The sequence below is a fragment of the Onychostruthus taczanowskii genome, unplaced genomic scaffold (assembly GCF_017590055.1).
Source record: "Onychostruthus taczanowskii isolate IOZ18803 unplaced genomic scaffold, ASM1759005v1 scaffold7, whole genome shotgun sequence".
Taxonomy (NCBI): domain Eukaryota; kingdom Metazoa; phylum Chordata; class Aves; order Passeriformes; family Passeridae; genus Onychostruthus; species Onychostruthus taczanowskii.
The window spans coordinates 12845237-12865143 of NW_024504786.1; the positions used below are offsets into that span (position 1 = coordinate 12845237).

The following is a 19907-nucleotide window of genomic DNA, read 5'->3' on the forward strand; positions in this document are numbered from 1 at the left end:
AGTGACAGAAGTAGCAAGACATAAGCCCACAAGTACAATACAACACAATCTAAGAAGGTAAGCAAGAATGTCCCCAGGAAAAGCTAAAAGTGTTGTAAATAAAGCTTTCAGAATTGGCTGGTGACCAGAGAACATCACAGCTGGGACAGCCTCACTCTGTGGTGTCATTTTTCCTGCTGCTCAAGGGATAGCTCAGGCTGGTGGAGTGTTCTCCTCTTGCATCTGTTATGCCCTGCTCATCAAGGCAAGTTTCTGTCTTGCAAAGCACCTCAAAATGTCACACAGAGCAGGACATCTCCCCAATTTTTGGTGCCTGTGAATATAATGACTGTACCCAGAGCAGTGCTGCATCTCTGCCAAACACAAGGAGGCACAAAGGCAGCTTAACTGCAGTTTTTACTTTGGACACTTCCCACTCAATTTGTACTCTGTCACATGGAGTCTGTGAAAATGACACTCGAAGAAAACGAGGGAAAGGGTTAGAAGCTGTTGGAAGCTCAGGATGATTTCTGTTGCAAATGTGGTAGCCACAGTTAGTGAGATGAGAATTATTGACTGTATTGTTTTATCTAAATGTTCAAAGCTATCACCTGGGGTAACTAAAGTAAAATATGCATTATCTGTCTGTCTGGTTTTCTCCCTACTCCTCCCAAATGTAATAGGGCTATGTAGGTTGACTCCTGCCTGCTCAGAAGTCATGATAGGTTATTAGACTAAAGAAAACTATTTAATTAAACCTACAGAGATAGCCCAAACCCTCAAATCACCTCAGTGATTAATGTAAAAGTACTATAGTAACTACAGTCTGATGAGTAGCAGCAGCAGTCATGCAGTCAGATTACATGCAGAGAAAGTAGTCAACAGCTGGAACTATTACACCACAAAGGAGATACGAGAGATGCTTTTTTTTTTTCTTTCTGTTTCTCATTTCCTGCATAAAGAAATCCTGATTCTGACTGATTCCCTGTTCAGTCACTGGGTCAGAACCTCAGCTTTGTAGATCAGTGTGGCATCAGGGGGTCATGACAGGTTATGTCAATGAAACAGCAGGTCTTATGCCTGTATATTCATTTTACTGAAGAAATATTGATAAAGGTAATATAGAGAGTTCCTGATTTTACATGTCAAAAACTTGTTACAGACATCTAATTGTTTCATTAAAGGGTTTAGGAATAGCTAGTTTAAAAATTAATTTGCTTAATGTTTCCAGCTGGGGTTTTCAAAAGAGCTTAGGGCACTTCAGTCTGCAAGTCGCACTGGAAGTCAGGAACAGACTTTGATTTCCGATTTCCTGAGGGTCCTTCATAAATCCCATGCTCAGGAGTTCATAGAGGGAAAAGCAGTCAGCAATGGAAGAGGCCAATAAGGAGTAAACACTGATAGGAAAGCCATGCTATTAAGTTTATCAGGAAGGTTGAGTAGAGCCAAGAGGTTTAGTTTCCCTGGGCAGCTGCCAGTCCAAACTGACATTTCCTCTCATCTCTCAGCATGTGGCCTTGTGCTTCAAAAAACTTCTTCCGACCAAGTGTGCAAGTACAGGAGCCATAAGGAGTTTCCACTGGAACCAAAACCTGAGGGGGATGAGCACAAACACAAAGGTTATGTTTGAGACAGAGATATGCCAGCAGAAAATCCGGCTATTCATCTCCTTATTAAAATCATGCCCAGACCTTTTCTCCCTCTTAGGAACATCAGTGGTAGATGCTGACATTATCACAAGTAAAAGTGGATCTATAATGTCCACCTGAAGGAGGGGAAAGATAGGAGAGCACAGTAGCAGAATCCCAAGACTTTGGAGGAAGACTAGAGCATAAAAAGACTATAGACCATTGATGTCAATGGAATAATCCTCTTTCATGTGAGGGTAACATAACAGACTTTCAGCTGGACCTAGCTGGCAGCTAGAGCAGCTGTGGAGGGAGGAGCAAATACACCTCACCCCCTTCCTCTTGCCCCCTGCCTGATCCCAGACTTGTATCTCATCCACTGTTGGACCAATTAGGGATGCCACAGTGCATTCTGCTTGGATAAAATGCATAGGTTGACATTATAATTGAGAGTGAAATTCAGTGGAGAAAATAGGAATAATTTGTCAGAGACAGTCTCTGTTACAGATCCTTTTGATGTCCAGAGTATTCCACTTGACCTTTAGCTTTTATCAATAACATAAAAAGACAATTATTTATGCTCCTTTTGTAATCAGTTTAAATCTTTTTTAGAGGTAATGTGGAGCTTTTACTGGGACTGGGAGAAAGTTTGCTCACTTTAACTGTTTTTTATGTAGAACTGCTGCTATGCTTAGAGGCTGAGTATTTCTAAAGAGGGCAGTCAAGTTGTATTTGAAGCATTTACTTACTTCTTTGTCATTGGTCAAGCCTAGATTCTTCATGTCTACAATGTTATAAAAAGTGTTGTTCAAGACGACTTCTATGACCTGTACCTGAAACCATGAGAATGGATGAGACAATGAATTAGGGCACCTTTTCAGTCAACAGCCTGGCAGGCTTTTCACTCTGTGTAAAAAAGAACAATGCCACGCCCCGAATACAGTTGATCAAATGCAATCTAGTGAACATGTGTGGCACACCTTTCACTTTTATTCAAGTGCTGCCAAGAGCTGAGTGATGTTCCCCCCCACTGTGTTCCCAGGCTGGGGAGTTTCCATTCTTAGAACCGATTAATTCCAGTGGTGCAATTAACATTCACTATTGTTGAAGTAAAACATCATTAGGAGGAAAGAAGATACCTGTGGCACTCTGGAAAGGACATGCATCTGGATAGAGTTGACAGTTTTCTGGTAAGAGGGTGAATATTCCCCACAGTCAGGTGGTCCAGCAAAGGCTTCAAGGATACATTCACGGATTTTCTTCCTAGAGGTAACACAGGTTCTTACAAAACATTGTATCGGCTGTCTCTGCTTAGATCTGTAATGCTCTGTTGTGGGGTGGTTTTTCTTTATATTTTGCATGATTTTCTGACAAATATATAGCCCATGGGATTTTATGGAAGAACAAGTTGTCCTTTCACCCAAATTCTGTTTCCTCTCCCCACCCCTGCCAGATATATAATTCACAAAAAGGTTTTGTTAAAACTATTTAACAAAATAGTTATTTTAGTCTCATAAAGTGTTCTGTACTGAACACTGAACTGTTCATTTGAATCCTGTCCAATGATGTACCCTTAGAGAGAGAAGTACCCCTAAGACATGCCTCTCAACCCTCGTAACAAGAGCTTATTGCTGTCGCTGAGACCTGTGAGTGGCTGGTGCACAGCAGCTGTGGATCCCTTAGACCTTCTGTATGGTATAGAGGGACTTTGTGAGTATAGATTGGGAAATTAATACTACTTGATATAACATATATACCATATGCAGTTAAAGTCAAAATCCTTGCATTCGCCATATGACCATTTGCAGAAGAACTCTCCACACAGAATCCTGTCATGTCTTTCAGGAAGTGTGGTGTGTTCATTCTTATAGAAGCCTTCAAATCCAGACTGTGTTGTCTTCATAAGTTTCAGGTCCTTAATTCCAGCAAAGACAACCAGAGGACCTGTGATTGAAAATTACAAGAAAATATGAGCTTCGTTTCACACAAAGAAATAAGCCTTTGGGTGCATACTTGCATTAACAGCTCCAGTGCCAGAAAGCAGACAATAACTTTCTGCAAACTGATATTGACAGAAAGGTAAGAAACAAGATGGAAACTACTGAAGTCAGGCTCAGTCTAGAAAATGGAGAATCCCATCAAGTGAACTGCAGTTAAGGAGAACTGAGGATAGACTTTTTTGTCTCGCTTGGAATTGGGACGTGTTGGGTTGGCTTGTGCTGATGTCAATTTAGGAATGGCTCTAAAGGGAAATGAAATAGGCTACCTGTGCTGTGATGGTGCCTTTTCCAAGAACACAGACAAATGTAAAAATTCTCTGTATAAAGACAGAGCCTCAGTCAGTAATTTGCTTTAGATACCTATCCTGTTGGGAGTTTTGCATCTATGAGAATGAGAGCCAGGAGCCAGTGCAAATCCCTGCAGTTCAGCTAATGAGCAGGAACTGGCACTGATACAGATGCCACCCACAGGTTCAAACTGACAGTGGCTTTGCTCTTAGCCACTATTTATAAAATGAGCTGTCGAGGATCGCTGCTGCATGGGTGGATCATTGTCTTCTAAACACCAAGCAGTTGTGACCTGAACTTTTTCTGCTGACACCTTTTGAATGGCAGCTATTTCAGTTTCAAGCAGTCAGTCATTTAGAGCACACCAAGATGGTAACTGAAAATTTCACTGACCAGACCTACCAAAAAACTTATTCAGATAAGAGAAACTGCATGGCATGCAGGCTCATTCAGGGCCTGTACAGATAGTCAGGGGCTGAAGTCCAAGCTGCTGGTTTTGTGCTGCTCTTGGTGCTCACACTAGCTAGTTCAAAATTCATCCTTGAATATGTCAAGTGCATAGTAATCCTGCCTTGGACTTGGAGGACTCACAAATTTTGTCTTTAAATGATGTCTTTGAATTAATTTATACTGGAAATAATTCCACCATGGTAGGCATTTTCTATATTGCATAGTTGTTTAGAGGTTTGGGTGTTTTTAAACTGCTCTGTGAGTGGATATTACTGACACTGTATCTTATCTATTTCTTTCCTTACTTACATTCATTATTGGTTTTGAATCAGTCTAAGGAGGTGTATCTATCATTTTGCCTATGTCCCCCATTATTTACTAAAGCTGTAAAAATATCTAAAAAAGGGACTGACCTTGGACAGGATATTTTAGAGTTTGTACAGATCTTGAATAATTCATCACTTGGGTATAAGACTGTGACACACAGGTAATAATGTAGTGCAGGTACTATCAGTGAACCTGGAGAGATATTTAGCCTATATTGAAATACTTAGCCTTATTTGAAAGAGCTCCTTGCAACAAAAGATTGACTGAAAGGCTGGCTGATTCTGCAGCAATCAGCCTGAAACTTGCTCCAAAGGAGACAGCACCCAGGGAGAGTTTCCAAGGTGAACAGCTCATGCTGTGCTTTCAGGAGGCTTTGTGCTCCTGCTGTCTTCAGTTGACAAATTTTGATTCTGTTAAGTTACTTACAATGTTTTGAGTTTCCAAAAAACTCTGAGCCTTTTATCAGCTGATACAGTGGCAAAACATAATTCTATTAAACCTCATTAGGTTTTTTTTATTATAAGAAAATTATTAAACAATAGGATTAACTGAGAAATGAACTCTATCCCATGGCTGATAGGTGCATAGGAGGATGCTAAATATAGAGAACATTCTCTTAGAAGAAAAATAAAAGTGATTTGAAAATCATCACTTTGGTTATTGTTCACCTAGGCAGGGAATTCTAAAGAAACAACTAAAGGGCTACATGAAGGGAAGTCTTAAGAAGGAAAGGTGGTTTCTTCAGTAAGCCATAAAAGCTTTCTGTTTATGTAGAATCTGAAGTTGCAGAATTGCTTGTTAAATTTTCATGATGATGAAAAATGTAATACAATCTACATTAAGAGCAGCAGCTTTTCAAAAATGTATGGACTCTTTTTGTTTGTTTATTTTTTTTAAATCCAGGTGTCTTTTTTAACATTTTCCAGAAAATAGAGTCAATACTATTGAGGCTGCCAAAAGCACAGCCGTAGTTAACAATACTAGAAACATTAAAAAAGATGGGGCCAAGAGGCACTGGAGACTTGTACAGGCTTTCTGTGTTCTTTCAGTAGGAACACAGGAACAGTGCTCAGAAGGACCTTTCAAAACTTGTGTCCTGTCTGCAAGTGAAACTGGTCTTGTCACTGGTTCTGGATAGGATGGGGAATAGTTCTAAGTTACATTAATGTAGTATAGACAGGTACTGAACTAATGCCCAAGCCCTCTAAATCCATTCTGTGAAATGATACAGTGGTCTCAGCTCGGCTCCCAGTAATCCAGGAGATGAGTTAAACAAAACATCACAGTGAGACTTAACTTGGGCTTTTGTTGCAAGCTATAGCAAGCAGAGATAATTTTTACACTCCCTTTGGAATGCCAATTCATGGACAGACAGCTGAGCTTGAAAGCCTGTTTTTTAAGTATCACAAAACTCTTGGTCAAGCCAAATACTGCTTTGTTTATGTGTGGTGTGCAAAAATGGTAAGCACACTGAAGTATTTTCATGTGAAAGATGGTTCACATATAGACCAGACTGCTCACCATGTTAAGCTAGTCTGGCTTGCAGCAATGAAACTGTTTTCTTAGAAAGAAAATCAGGGCATGTTGACAGGAGTTTGAAAATTACTGCAAACCAGGCAATTGGCCTGCAGCAGTGTGGTATCAGGTAAGGATCATAGGAGACCACAGGTTGTAGTATAAGGTAGAAAAGTAAGCAGCCTGTTCTCAGAAGGCTGTTAAATCCTGTGGCAAGATGTAACAGTTCTGCTGGATGTGCTGTTGTAACCATTCCATGTTTGGGATATTCATACAAATGTGAGCTACGTTAGTTCTTCAGCCATGTCTCAGAGATCAAGAATGTCAAAATTACACTATAAAAATCTCCTTTGGTTTAGACCTCTGGAGCAGTTTGGCTGTGCCCTAAGCCCTGTAACAGCCATAGCTATCTCTAAAGCCTTCTTCATCTCTCATTGGCAGAAATATTTACAGAGAAGTAGGGGATGCTGCCAATTCTTTTCTCACCATTCCGGCACTGCTCAGCTTCACAAAAGCGGATCCCATCAGGAACACATATGAATGAGTGGATGTGGGGAACGCCATCCTGCAATTTAGAGTAGACATGTAAGTAAAAGTGCCATAAATATTATTATGTTAATTTGAAAACAGGAGCTAAGAGAATGAGGAATGACTACAGCATAAACAAATGGAATGTATTAGTATTTTAGATACCTCATGCAGACGTTGCCATGGTACTTCTTGAATGTAGGTTTTGACGTACACCACTTGGCAAAATGTTGTCATGAAGTGATTGCAGATATCTATAGCAAATTGTTCTAAACTTGGGATCTAAGGCAGCAAACAGTATTGTTAGAAAGAAGCAATTACCTCATGTACAAAAGTAGATTTTTCTGGTTGTTGTAAGTATTTGGGAAGAATCAGTGTGGTTAAAAACACATTTCTCTTATTTCTAGCTTGGCTCACTGTGCCCAGTCATTTGACCAGCTTGCAGTATATGCTGCAAATAGCAGCTGTAGTTGTTTCAAAAATCTTCCATTCTGTGGTACAGTGAGCTGCAGTTCTTGGACTGACAGAAACTACTGCAGGAGTCTTATGCTTTGAGGATATAATCCTGAAATAATAATTTATCACTATTATTCTGATTGATATGGTGATATTCTAATTAAGTTTTGCAGGGTAAAGAAGGGATTTCATTATGGAGAAATTTAGTGCTACAGATTGTCATTATGATACATGCAATTGATGGCAGTAAGAGCACAGAAGAATTAAAAGGCGTCTCATATTTTGAGACCTTCTGTTTAAAAATACTGTATAGGAATAATGCGGGATTATGGGCTATTAATTTTTTTTTTAAATATGGCTTTATATGACAAATCCACAAAAACAGTGGTAGCCCTTGAGAAAAAAAGCTTTGCAAAACAGAGTCCACAGGACAAGCAGTGGAGGAGGAAAATTAAAATCACTGAAAATTACTTTGGTACTGATCTGATATGCAAATTGAAAATAAAAAGTTAGTATAACAAATACTTCCAAATGAAGTTGTAAGAAACAGCAAGGCTAGTTAAAAAAATTTAAAAATACCCCTTTTTTTTTGCCCAACACAAGGACAATATTCTTTATGGTGTCTGTAGGTATCACAAGAGAATTGTTTCCTTCCAGGTACTCCTGAGGAGAAGTCAGCCGGAGATGCACACACACTTCCACTTCTTTAACAAACTCCTTCTTTCCCTCTTTATGAAGGCGAAGGAACTTAATTGTATTCTTGCCATATTCACAGTTGAGGACTTCAAGGTCGTTGATCTGCAAAGAAAACACATGGCAGTAGTAAAGAAATGCAGTGGAAGCCTGAGTTATGCTGTCATGAAACAATGTCAGTGAAACATAAACAGTGCTTATGGCCTTTATTTTTGTAGTTACCTATGATAATGAGAATATTTTCATTATAAATTCCAGAGTCCTGACAGGAAGAAAAAATGCTTTAGAAGACTATTATTGTATTAGTAGAAGCTGTGATAAAATTTTAAAATTTTCTGGGGGAGAGGTTATAGAACAGGAGTCACAGTGAACTAATCTCCCATTTGTCATCTGTGAATTAGTCCTGACTGTATAGACCTTCACTGAGTCTCTTCTCTGGGATCATTGGTTTTCTTTGCATTAAGCCCTATTATTAAGTTTTACCCTGCTTCTGTGAAACACACCCCATTTACACATCTCTTACAGTGTTGGAGAGGCTGTACTAGCAAGGTGACAACATTCTGCAAAGGTTGTGAGGATTTCTGATGTGCTGAAATATCCACAGCTCATTGTACTAGACTTTCCATGAGGCTGAAATAGCCCATACTCCGTATCAACAACTTTTGATGTAAATCAGCCCCTTTTCATGTAGGCATAATGAGGATGGAGAAAGAGCATTTTCCACACCAAAGTATAAATTGAAGCTTTTTACGTGTGAGTTGCTAAAAGATTATCAGATGTGAAATCGCTCCATTCAGACATGTTTGTTCCTAAGACAAATGTTAATGCACTTTAAAAATAGTTGAAAAAAGCATTAGCTAATTGTAAGTAAATTCATTTGGTTCAGAGATCAGAGCGTTTCTCCGGCTCAGTCCGTACGGGCTCCGTTCCCGGGGGTGGCTGGAGGTGCCCAGCGCCGGGGCCGGCATCGGGCGGGGCTCTGCCGGGACACCTCTGCGGGCGCGGGGCTCTGCCCGGACCCCTCTGCGGGCGCGGGGCGAGGGCTGGGCGGAGGAGTAGTGAGCTGGGGACGATGTTGTTTTGCTTGTCTGAACACCAGGGGTTTTTTTCAGATAGTTGTGAAAAATTTGTACGTCAGTCATGGAGAACTGAAAAGAAAACAAAAAGGGTTTCGGTATCTGCAGGTTGGAGCTTTTTTTTAAAGCAGAATACCGTGAACATTGTAAATAGTCAAAATATTTTTTTTCTGTTTTTTGTCAAAAGCATAGCTTGTCAGCTGTCATTTTGTTGCCCAAAGAAATGGTGAGCAGTTTCCGGCGGCTCCCAGGAGCCTTGCCCCGCAGTCCGTGGCCGTGCCTGCTGTGCCGCCCGGTTTCCCGGGCCGGCTGCGCCGTGCCGGGCGCGCTCCCTGCTCCGTGGGCAGGAGCTGACAGCTCTCGCGGCACAGCTTCTCCTTTCGGAGCCACTCGGGGCTCGCCCTGCGCAGCCGGGAAACCAAAATGCCGGCGGGATCTGCTTGGTGGCACCCGGCTCTGCTCTTAGCTCTCTCCTGCGTGCCCCTGTGGGCCGCTGAGATTTCCTGCAGGAACGAAGACGGGGAGACGGTGGATTGGTGAGTAAATACCGTTCGAGAAAGGCTGGGAAAGTAAATAAATACATTGAGATTAAACCGCGGGAAGGGGGTGGGTCACCGAGGAGCTATGCGAAGGCAATCGCGGGCTCACTGCTGTTGGCATGAGAGTGGTGGCGGAATGCTGCGTTTGAAAAACCTAGGATAAGTCACTGAAATCTGATTTCATTTCCCTCGACCAACCACCGTGCAGCATCATGACTAACTGCAGAACAATCAAATAATCACGGTTTTACACAGCGTTCATGTCTCATGATCAAAGGGAACATAACCTGTGTTGCGGAGCCAAGGCTGCGCTCGCCAGCGGCAGCCCCGGGGGCACGGCCCGGCCCGGCTCGGCTCGGCTGGCCCGGGAGCCACCGGGCGGGGAAGGGACACGCGTGTCCCTTCGGCTGGCTCTTGCTGGGGAACACTGCGGGGCACTGAGCGCCGGCGGCAGCGGCGTGGCCGAGCGCCTGTGCCCTGCCACTGGAGCAGAAGTCGCTCCGTGCCCGGAGCTGCCGGTGCCATCCCACTGCCAGCTGCGAGCCCAACTTCGGGTGTTAAATGATTAATTGGATTAATGAGCTTTCAAGATGAAAAGATGTACAATTACACAATATCCAGCCCAGATTTTAAAAGTGAAATGAGGGCTTTTTAAAAAGAGCTTCCTGAAGATAAATATCAACCAATTTTAAAAGAAAAATGTCTTTCTTGTGAACAATGATTAGTTTGGATACAAGTGCTAAAGAAGTAGGCCCATCCCTTTCCTTGTACACAGAGCTGACTGCAGGGAAGGCAGGTGCTCCTCGTGCCACAGGCAGGAGCACAAAGCTGGCTTTGCTCTCTGCAGACACAGCATCAAATGTATGAGGGTCTAATCCATCCCTATGACTTGTCACCTTTGTCAAGGCCCTTCTGGATAATGTAATTTTTTCAGGAATCATACTCTTAGTTGGTGCGGCTACCCAGGAACTTAAAGGTATGAGATATTTTATTTCTCTCTAAACTGGATTTATTCCTTGCAGAATGAAGTTTTTCGTGAAAAACAAATGAACACAAAAACCCAAACAAACAAAACCCACAGACCAATATATATACAAACTATCAATTTCTTAGATGAAGACAATTTTTGCATTAAAATTTTCTGAGAAACTCTTTGAAGGCTGGGGCTAGAAGTAATTCACCTGTGCTTCAATGCCAATGCCAGTGATGTGGGGCCTGTTCCAGGAGGGAACTTGGGGTTCTGCACAGGCAAATCCATGTTTCCTTTCACAAATTTAGCAGGTAGGACAGGGGGATTACCTTTTCAATATGCCCTGATCAAAAGAAGAGAAACTTGTCTGTCTGCTGGAGTCATTCTGGTTTACTAAAAAGAGTCAGCCTTTGGATTCTGGATTTGGTTGCTATGAAACTGACAGGAGAAGCAGAACTGAAACTGCTGAGAGGAGCCGTCTCTTAAACAAAAGATGTCAATGTCCTTTTAAACAAACAACACTGTGTTATTTTCAGCTAGCAGCAGGTTTGTGTGAGTTCCTGCTATGAGGTGGTTTCATCCTGCAGTATTCCATAACTGCTCATTATTCACACACCTTTCATTTGCCGCTGAACCAGAGGGATCAGTTGCTTTATCTGCCCTGATCCCATCTGTGCTCCCCAGCTGGGCTGGCAGCTCCTCCCCGCACGCAGGACCTGCGCGGGCAGAATCTCTCCTGTGTTCTCATTTCTCTCGGGGTCTCGTCCCGCAATCCTCGCTGCAGCTCCCACAGGGCCGCCAGAGCACATGGCCGTAGGAGCGGCTCCCTGAGGAGGGCAGAGCCTTTCTTTTATTCATCTAAACTCACTGTTTGCTGTGGGAAGCCTTCCCTGTAAAGAGAAGCCAGCACTATGCTTCCTGAGAAATGCTGAGTCAAGGACTGAAGCCACCATGCACATTGTTTGTTTGGGCTTTCTTTAAGGGGGCAGCGAGGAAGGGAAGAAGCAAAGATGTGATTCTTGCTTGTAAACTGTGTTCAGTCACGAGAAAACAATGTGACAATGCTAATCCGGTCTAAGCGGATTTGCTCTTGGTTCTCAGGAAAATAGCTTTTACTCTGCTCTCACAAATGCCTAAGTTCTTGGGAAATTTCCTGTGCACAAATAGCACTAAAGATTTTATACAACTTTAATTGGTAATACACTCAGCTGGCTTTCTGGAAAGACCCAAAACATGTATCTACTGGGAATTGGCAGGCAATTTCCTGATAGCTCAATGACTAGCATTTCATAAGCATATCTGCCTAGGTGGATTTGTCAGATGTAAGGCTGTAAACACTTCCAGAGCATAAACCTTTCAGTACAAAGTCGTGTGGAAAGGCTTCATCTACTAATTCCTGGCTCAGCTCTTACTACTGTAACCACTGCTATTCCTCTCCTTTCCAAGTCTTCATTTCAAATCTTTATTTCAGATAAAGGGATTGTTTTGACTCCTTGTTCATGTATAGGCACAGACCACTCTCCCCAGCCTAGTTATATAAATCATTTTCTTCTCTGTGATCTGTCATCAGAAATTATTTCTCCTGAGATACTTTGAGGAGATCATTCAGTCAGTGGCAATGTAGGTGGATTAGCAGGACCGCCACTGGTGTGTTTTTCTTGTGCCTGTACGTGCACATTTCCCATGGATTAAATGTTCTTCTCTAGTAAAATGTTTTCCTGCCACTTTTTACCTGTGTTTGGAGATGTCTTTTGTGAGCAACTTGAGCCTCTAAGTCAGCTGGGCAAGGTTTACTCCTCCTGATATACTTGAGGGGTTAAGCATAGGCTGCATTTTGTTAAATAGTATAGATTGAAAATAATGCCACTCAGTCCTTAGTGTTGACATTAATAGCAAGTTACTCAATTACAGCTCTCAGAGAAAGTAGCTGAGTTAATTACATTGTGATTAATCCCATGGACTTGCACACTGGGAAAACTTGTTTACTTTGTCAGGAACTTTAGTATTAACTGAGCCATTTACTGACAATATTGAGTACTTTACAGTTTTGAAGAGATTTGTATTCCTGGCTAATGGTTTGGAAATTTCCAGTCTGCAACATCAGAGTGCAAGTCTGTTATAGAAAGTAGGATTGGAGCTATTTTATCACTTTGCTTTATATTTATTTTTATACATATAAGCATAATATAATGCATTTTTAAAATTTCAATACCTAATTTTATCTATTTCATATAAAGCCATATTTATAAAATATAGAAATTGTTTAACCTGGGGGAATGTTACACTGGGTTTGGGACCTGAGGTTCTTTACCAGAACCAGGAGCGATAGGGATTTCATCGACTCAGCCGAGGCTACCTCAAATTCTTCAGGGGTACCAAGAGCAATCTGGGCACAGCAACAGGAGTTTGGTGCTGAATCAGCCTCCCTTGCTTGCTAAGAAGCAGCACACATTTGTCTGCAGCAGGGACTGTGCTGCCAAACTGCAGCTGGTTCCAGGCTGGGTCATTGCCTTGGGGCTGAGATGGCCACACTGCTCCCCCTCCAGCCCAGGCATCCCTGGATTCACCCTCCTTTTTTTCTCAGGGAAGGAGATACTCATTTACACATTCATACAGGGTGGTGGTAAAAACCAGTTGTTCTTCACTGTTGCAGGTTTGCTCTTTACAAGCTGCCAAAGCATGCCAAAGGACAGATTCCCATGCTGGGACTGGAATACCTGTACATGGATGCCCTGGCTCCGCAGTGGCAGCTTGGTAAATACCTCATCAACATGACCCAGAGTGCTCTGGGACAAACACTGCAGCAGCTGTATGAGACATACGAATCCAAGGCAAGTGACATTTCATTTTTTTTAGAGTGGTTACTTGATATCATATGCAGATGACATGAAAGCAGCCAAAATAAGCACTTAAGATAGATCTGCTAAGACACATAGAGGGGAGGAGCACCTTGACAGCTGGGCAGATTATTTGCAGTTTTGGCTACAATTAGGGAAATCCTCAAACTTCTAATTTCTAGTCAAGCTTTTCATATAGTTAGAGTGTTGTCCATCAAAAAAAAGAGTGCTCATACATTCTCCCTTTGGCTTCTTTTCTGCCATTCATGTTGAGCAACATCTGAAGTTGTGAATTCAAATTGAGGTCAGTGGTTATTGTTACAGGCACTTGTCCTTAGCCCTGCTATGTGCATGTGTTTCATACTCTGACTCAAATCAAGTCTGGGTTTTCATTGTCCCACTGAAATCACTGTGACTGCTCCAGCTGTGATATGCTACTTTTGACCTTCTGTTTTGCTCCCATACTGAGACACCTCACTTATATTTGTATGAAGCTATTGTAAAATATCACAACATTTCCCTATAACCATTTTTTCCCCATCTTTGTAGTATTGTTGGGTGTGTCTTTGCATTTCTCCTGTGGGTTTGTGGTAGGGTGCAATTAATTTGTATGTAGAAGAGACTCCCAAAAGTCACTCAAATGTTAGCAGTCCAGAAAACTGTCAAATCCCAGGTCTTACTGCAGCTGTAATAAAACTTTTGCAAACTCATAGTACATTGGGAGGGGAGGCATGTCCCAACTCCTTTGAAGTTCTCTATTCAGGGGAAAAAAAGGTGTGGCTGCATGCAAATATTTTGCAAAAAAAGCTTTAATTGCTTGTCCTTAATAAGAACAGTTATCATGTCTATTTTCACTCAGCAAATATTTTTACCAGATCTGATTGCTAAATCAGAGAGAGGCCCAAAAAACAGAGAGTGGAACTTCTTTGCAAGCAAGTGGCCACTAAACCTGTGAAAACTTAGCAAGCATATTTAACCCTTGGCAAAGGGCTACTGCAGTGATTGAGAGAGCTTCCACTTCACTTCACTTTCACTGAGACCCTAATGCTGAGTCTTCAGGTTTATTTTACTGTAAAGTCTGTGGAGACTGTGTCAGCTGAACTGGGAGCAGGATTAGGCTTGTGATATTCACACAGAGGACTCCTGAATTCTTTCTTCTGTTCCCAGCAAATGTTTGCTTAAATGCCTTCCTGTTACTGAATGGCACGTTTCAGAAATGTGTGTTTCCCTGCAGAGGAACACCACTGCATATGCGATGTACAACGATGAGATCCCTGAATCAGACTCCAAAGGGTCGAAATGTGGACACACCAAAGGTACAGGGAGAGTCCCAAACTTCTGTTTTCCCCTTTCTAAAGTTGCAGATAGCATCTGCTTGTCTTTCTGTTTGTCTATCTGCATATCTAAAATTCCTGCCTAAAACAAAACTGAAGAGTATTTGCATGGTGTGTGGTTTTTGCATAGTCACCTATGCTGCAGCTTCTGTTTTGGTTTTGCTATGCCTTTGCTGTGTGAAGGATCTTGGGGCTTATGGACTCTTTGTTTCAAGAGCTGAAACTAATACAAATCCTTTTAGCACCATCCTGTGCCTGATGGCAAAGCAGTACAAGACATGAAGGGAAACATTCCCTCCACAGAAACCCCTCCAAACATTCTGGGAGGACAAGAAACTGCTGCCAAGGTCATGGAAGCACTGTAGGATGTAGTTACAGAAAATCAAGACTTTAAATGAGTGTAAACTTCAGTGGAGTTTAAATGTTCCCCTGAGGAAGCAGATGGGGTTTGCCCAGCCTGATGTGGAAATGAGCATGTTTTGCAGGGCTGTATTTTCAGGCTGCAGCAATGGGCACAGCTCAGGAGCATGATCCACCCTGCAGGGCAGAAGCATGGCCTGTCTCTCTGCTGCTCCCCCATGGGGGACAGTTTGGTCTGGGAAAGAAGACACAGTGTTGACAGCACCTGTTTCCCTTTGTCCAATGAATATTTGAAGTGAAGAAAGATGAGCAATGGAGAGATGGTCACAACCACTAAATTGTTGGGACTCTTGAGGACAAAATTTGATCAGAGGAAGGGGATGTGAAAGGATCTCTTTCAAATAAAACATGATGACAGTTTGAGTTATGCAGGAAAGAATTGATGCAATTTTAGTATTAAATTAGTGTCTCCTATGGTCTGTTAATATGCTCTAGAACAGCTTACTGTAGACATTAACACATTGAAATGTGGTATCTGCAGCAGCAAAACCAAAGTAGGGCACTGCTCTATCATCTCAGGGTTTTTTCTTCTGTTATTCATTTGCTGTAACTTTTATTTTGACAGGATTTCTGCTCTTGGATAAATCACAAGGCTTCTGGGTGATTCACAGTGTGCCCCTGTTCCCTCCCATCCCTGAGGATGGTTATGGATATCCATCTACTGGGGAGTCCTTTGGACAAACAGCTATCTGTATAACCTTCAAATATGATCAGTTCACAGAAATAGGTACGAAAAGCTTCTCTCTAAGAAAGCCTTTGTCCCACCACACCTTTCTGATTGCTTTCCTTGAGGTTTCACCTCAAAAATTCCTTGTTCTTGACCTTTTTTTGTGACATTGGAAAACCAAGTGGGGCCTAGAAAAAGCATTCTTGGCTTCAGTTATGTTTATCCAATGATTTCCTGTGTGAATGTGGGAAATTCACTCTTCCACTCTGTTTTCATCTCCCTATGGGGACTATCAGGATAATAATAGTTACAAGTGTGTATCAAGAGTAAACTCAGTCCATGCAAACAAACGCTTTGGAAATACAAAGTAGGATGATTAATCACTTTTAACAGTAACAGCTCAGTCAGCAACAGTCATCTGCAGTTCTAAAGATGTAAGGTAACCACTGCTTGAGCTGGAGTAGTAGCCTTGACTCATCAGAAATATGAAGTATGGAATAAATATCACCTAGAATTTTCCCAGGTATTTCTCGGCCACAAAAATTGCCAATACTAAATATATAAAAAACCCAAAACCCACTGCAAGATTCCGAACTACCTGGCAGTGATAACTGGTACTGGAATCCTGAAAAGGAACTATTGAAAGACATCACAAGAAGTCATATTGGCACGTTCCTCAACTCTTTTCCCAACAGTTTTTTTCACTATTCACTCACTTACAAACCTCAAATCAAATTAATGAACGGCACGTGCTGTGCAAATTGCCAGGCTGGCCACACCTCAGAGCTGTCTAACCCAGGTTCCTGTTTGTGGAAACACATCTCTGCATGTGTTTAGTAGAAGAGGACAAAAAATGAGATGCATATGCTAATGCTTTTCCTGCCTCATCCTCCCAGCTTCTGCTAATCTGTGCTTCAGGGATTTCCTGAGCCAGAAAGACTGGAATGTTTCCGATGGACTGGTCTTCCATGCACTCACCAAATGAGCCCATTTGTTCCCTAGCTGTTTATGCTATCCATGGCAAGGACTTCTACAGTTGAGCTGTGCACTGTTCAGAAAAGGAGATTTCTTCTGCAAATTCAAGCCAGATGCTGAAAGTCAAGTTCTGTTCTCCCTAAAACCAAATGAGACCCTTTGGCAGCTCCTCTGTTTGCATTTGGCTTGGCAGCTCTAACTGACTGGAAGCTAGTCCTGTACATACAGAGAGGTTTGGATTCACACATGATGTCTGAGTGCTCCCTGACTGCAGAGATGCTCAAAGATGAGCATGGGTGGAAGTGGCAGTGGACCAAAACCACCAGTTAACAGTTCTGCTAGAAATTATGGGGTGTGAGTGGAAAGCCTGAGAGTACTCTCCCAGCCAGTCTTTGTGCTGCAGGGCCAGTCAGAATACAAAGCAATACACAAATTCGTGGTTGCTAAAATAAGATACTTTGACACTTAACTCATCCAGGAGGTAGGCTGTGAAGATTAAGAAGGATTTAGGTTTCCTGTCCAAGACAGAACTTTGCTCTCTTGATTGCTTTTCTTTAACCCATTTTAATTCTGCATGTGTTAATTTCTGTGGGTTTTTCTCAGACCAACAGATGCTGAGTTACAATCCAGGAATCTACAGCTGTTCCATCCCTGACATCTTCCAAGCTGATCTCCCAAATCTCCAGAAACTCTGTGCAAAGTCCAGGCTGCCCTCGGCCCCCTTGCGCCACCTCTCCAAGCTCCAGTCAGCTCATGGGGAAACCTTTCTCCACTTTGCGAAGTCACACTTCTTCATAGATGGTAAGAGAAGCTTTTGCTCTCTATATAACACATTCTCACTTAATTCTTAAAATATGAATTAATAAATTATTTTAAAATTCATAGTCTTTCTGAGGGGGAAAAAAGAAGTCCAGCTTCAGAAATAAATGTGACAGAGGGCAAGGTGTGCTGTCCCAGCCTAATGTTCCCTCAGCCCCACAAAGCAAAAAAACTGTCTGATCCTCCTAAGGTATTCAGCAATTAGATTTTCAGGAAAATTATGTTTCATTATCTAACAGTAACAACAAAGAAGAAATAGAGAAAATCTGGGGCTTTTTTGTTATGAAGAGGACTTGCAATTTTTTTGTCCTTTCCCTTTTTTCATGCTGTTTGTTTGTAACAGGTTTTCTAGAAGGAGAAGAAGTATAAATGAACTTCTGAAAAATTCAAAATAAGGGGAAAGGGCAAAATTCCCTCTGGCCAACTTCATGCATTACCATGAAACTAGCACAATTTAATTTCAGTCTGTTCTTAAATGAAGGAACATGAAACACTGATGGCCCACACCCTCTGTTATTCCACAGATATCTATGTGGCCTGGATGGCTCAGGAACTGAAGACTGATTTGTTGGCTGAATCCTGGCAGCGTTCTGGTGAAAAACTTTACTCAAATTGCTCTCTTGACTACCACGTCTACAACATAAACATGATAGGGATGCCATTGAACTCCACCTTTCATTCCATTAATGATCATTCCAAATGGGCTGTTTCAAGGAAATACAAAGATCAGTGGACATGCATTGGGGACTTGAACCGTGCTGCTGAGCAAGCTTGGAGAAGTGGTGGGTTCATCTGTACCCAGAACGAACAGATCTACAAAGCCTTCAGGCATTTGGTAATCCACTATGAAAGCTGCACTTCTGCTCCCAGAGAGCTGTAGCAAACCATTCCTCCCAACCCGCCCAGCCCTTGTTGCATGGGAAGTGCAGGAAATCTCTCTCTCTCTCTGAACTGTATTTTCACTCTGAAAAGCAGCCCTGTGAGTTTCCAGATGTGCTGGGCCATCCCCTTGTTAGCTGTAGGAGCAGGTGCTGTGCAGGTGAAGGGCAGCTGTTTTCCTGTGGTGTGGGGCCCTCAGGGGGTGTGTGCCCTGCTCAGGTCCCTGGCTCCTGTCACCATCCGGGATGGGATGGGATGGGATGGGATGGGATGGGATGGGATGGGATGGGATGGGATGGGATGGGATGGAGGCACACTGCTGCACAGGACTGCACCTAAGCACATCTCTGTGAACACCCTGCACAGGCATCCCTGGGCACTTTGGGAGGAGGGCTGGATGTGGAATGGGAGGGACAACAGCAACCCCTCTCATGAGCTGGGCTGTCAGCACTGGCAGGTGGCAAGGGATAAGTACCCCCAAATACTTCAGAACTGCCCTGGGTTTCTGGCACTGTTGAAATAAATCACAGCATTTCTGCTCAGCTTGGGCTGGATCTCTAAAAGTGCTGAGAAAATTAGATCCAGGCAAGGAGATGTGTAGATCTGAGGACAGAAAGGCCTCATTTTTACATGATTCATTTTTAGAGAATTAATGAACTTTAAATCATCTTTAAATTATCTGTAACCAATAGCTTGGGAATATTTTTAGTGCTTTTATTCATGTACAGCAATTTTATAAACAAATAAACAGGTCCAAAATATGAATAAACAAAACGAGGAGTAACAATGGTCTGTTTACATTCTCCCTCTTCCATCTGTGTTTGTGGTTAGTTACAATGTTTTATAGCTGCCAAAGGAAAAATGGAGACAATGAGTAAAAAATATAAAGAGAAGAATATATTTGAAGAAAGATATTATTTAACCTACATTTTTGCATTACAACAAATGTGGCTTTAATTTTCAGTATCTCCAGTCTCAGGCTTAGGACCTGAAGTTTACATGGTCTTGCTATAAAGACAAAGCTGATTTGCAAAATCCCAATACACTCCTGTGTTCAGATTTCAGAAGTGGATCTGTGTTTAATATCTTCCTATTTATATGTTGCTCTCTTTATTTTTCCTGAATTGCTAATATAAACTGCAGTCTGAAGATCTGGTTGTCCCACTGATATTTCTGTTTTGCTGTGTTCATAGTCCCCACCACTGATCCTCCACAGAGGCAGGCATAAAGAAATGCCCCACAACCACAAGAGGTTGCCAAAGATTTCTTTCCCTTTTCACCCTGAACAATCAGCCAAACAATGAAGTGTAAAAAGTGTCAAACTTTTTACTTTCAGAAAACACTTGTACATATTTCTTGAAGAGATAATCTATGTTGCCTGTACAATGAAGGGAATTGTACAGGAATAGGTTTCATAATTAGCCAGTCTGGATCAAAGGCAGCTCGTAGCTTGAGTCTCATGGCTCAGTGAAAATAGTTGTGTTGCTTAGATATCCTGCAAGAATTTTTTATTTTATTTTCCTTGCA

At 42.0% G+C, this 19907-nt stretch overlaps 2 protein-coding genes across 2 annotated transcripts; one reads left to right on the forward strand and one right to left on the reverse strand.

Annotated features, from left to right (window-relative positions):
• Nucleotides 1-1433: 1433 nt before the first annotated feature.
• Nucleotides 1434-8832, reverse strand: LOC121345123 (uricase-like). Its single transcript, XM_041421681.1, has 8 exons — nucleotides 8783-8832; nucleotides 7751-8024; nucleotides 6881-6997; nucleotides 6674-6752; nucleotides 3365-3551; nucleotides 2747-2870; nucleotides 2357-2440; nucleotides 1434-1571 (listed from the first exon to the last, which is right to left on the reverse strand). The coding sequence occupies exons 1-8, from the start codon at nucleotides 8830-8832 to the stop codon at nucleotides 1434-1436; spliced, it is 1053 nt and encodes a 350-aa protein (XP_041277615.1).
• A 508-nt stretch (nucleotides 8833-9340) lies between these two features.
• DNASE2B (deoxyribonuclease 2 beta) lies at nucleotides 9341-19248 on the forward strand. Its single transcript, XM_041421706.1, has 6 exons — nucleotides 9341-9476; nucleotides 13103-13280; nucleotides 14521-14602; nucleotides 15606-15767; nucleotides 17286-17483; nucleotides 18026-19248. Exons 1-6 carry the CDS (start codon nucleotides 9364-9366, stop codon nucleotides 18379-18381), a joined length of 1089 nt encoding a protein of 362 aa, XP_041277640.1. The 5' UTR covers nucleotides 9341-9363; the 3' UTR covers nucleotides 18382-19248.
• Nucleotides 19249-19907: the final 659 nt, after the last annotated feature.

Bases quoted from the DNA above. Each gene is read 5' to 3' on its own strand.
- DNASE2B (XM_041421706.1), top strand. From the start codon at position 9,364: ATGCCGGCGGGATCTGCTTGGTGGCACCCGGCTCTGCTCTTAGCTCTC. The intron at 13,281-14,520 runs GCAAGTGACATT...GTTTCCCTGCAG, and splicing joins ATGAGACATACGAATCCAAG to AGGAACACCACTGCATATGC. The intron at 15,768-17,285 runs GTACGAAAAGCT...GGTTTTTCTCAG, and splicing joins TGATCAGTTCACAGAAATAG to ACCAACAGATGCTGAGTTAC.
- LOC121345123 (XM_041421681.1), bottom strand. From the start codon at position 8,832: ATGCCGGCCCCGGCGCTGGGCACCTCCAGCCACCCCCGGGAACGGAGC. The intron at 8,025-8,782 runs GTACGGACTGAG...GTTTCATGACAG, and splicing joins CACCCCCGGGAACGGAGCCC to CATAACTCAGGCTTCCACTG. The intron at 6,998-7,750 runs GTATTTTTAAAT...TTGCTGCCTTAG, and splicing joins TGTTGGGCAAAAAAAAAGGG to ATCCCAAGTTTAGAACAATT.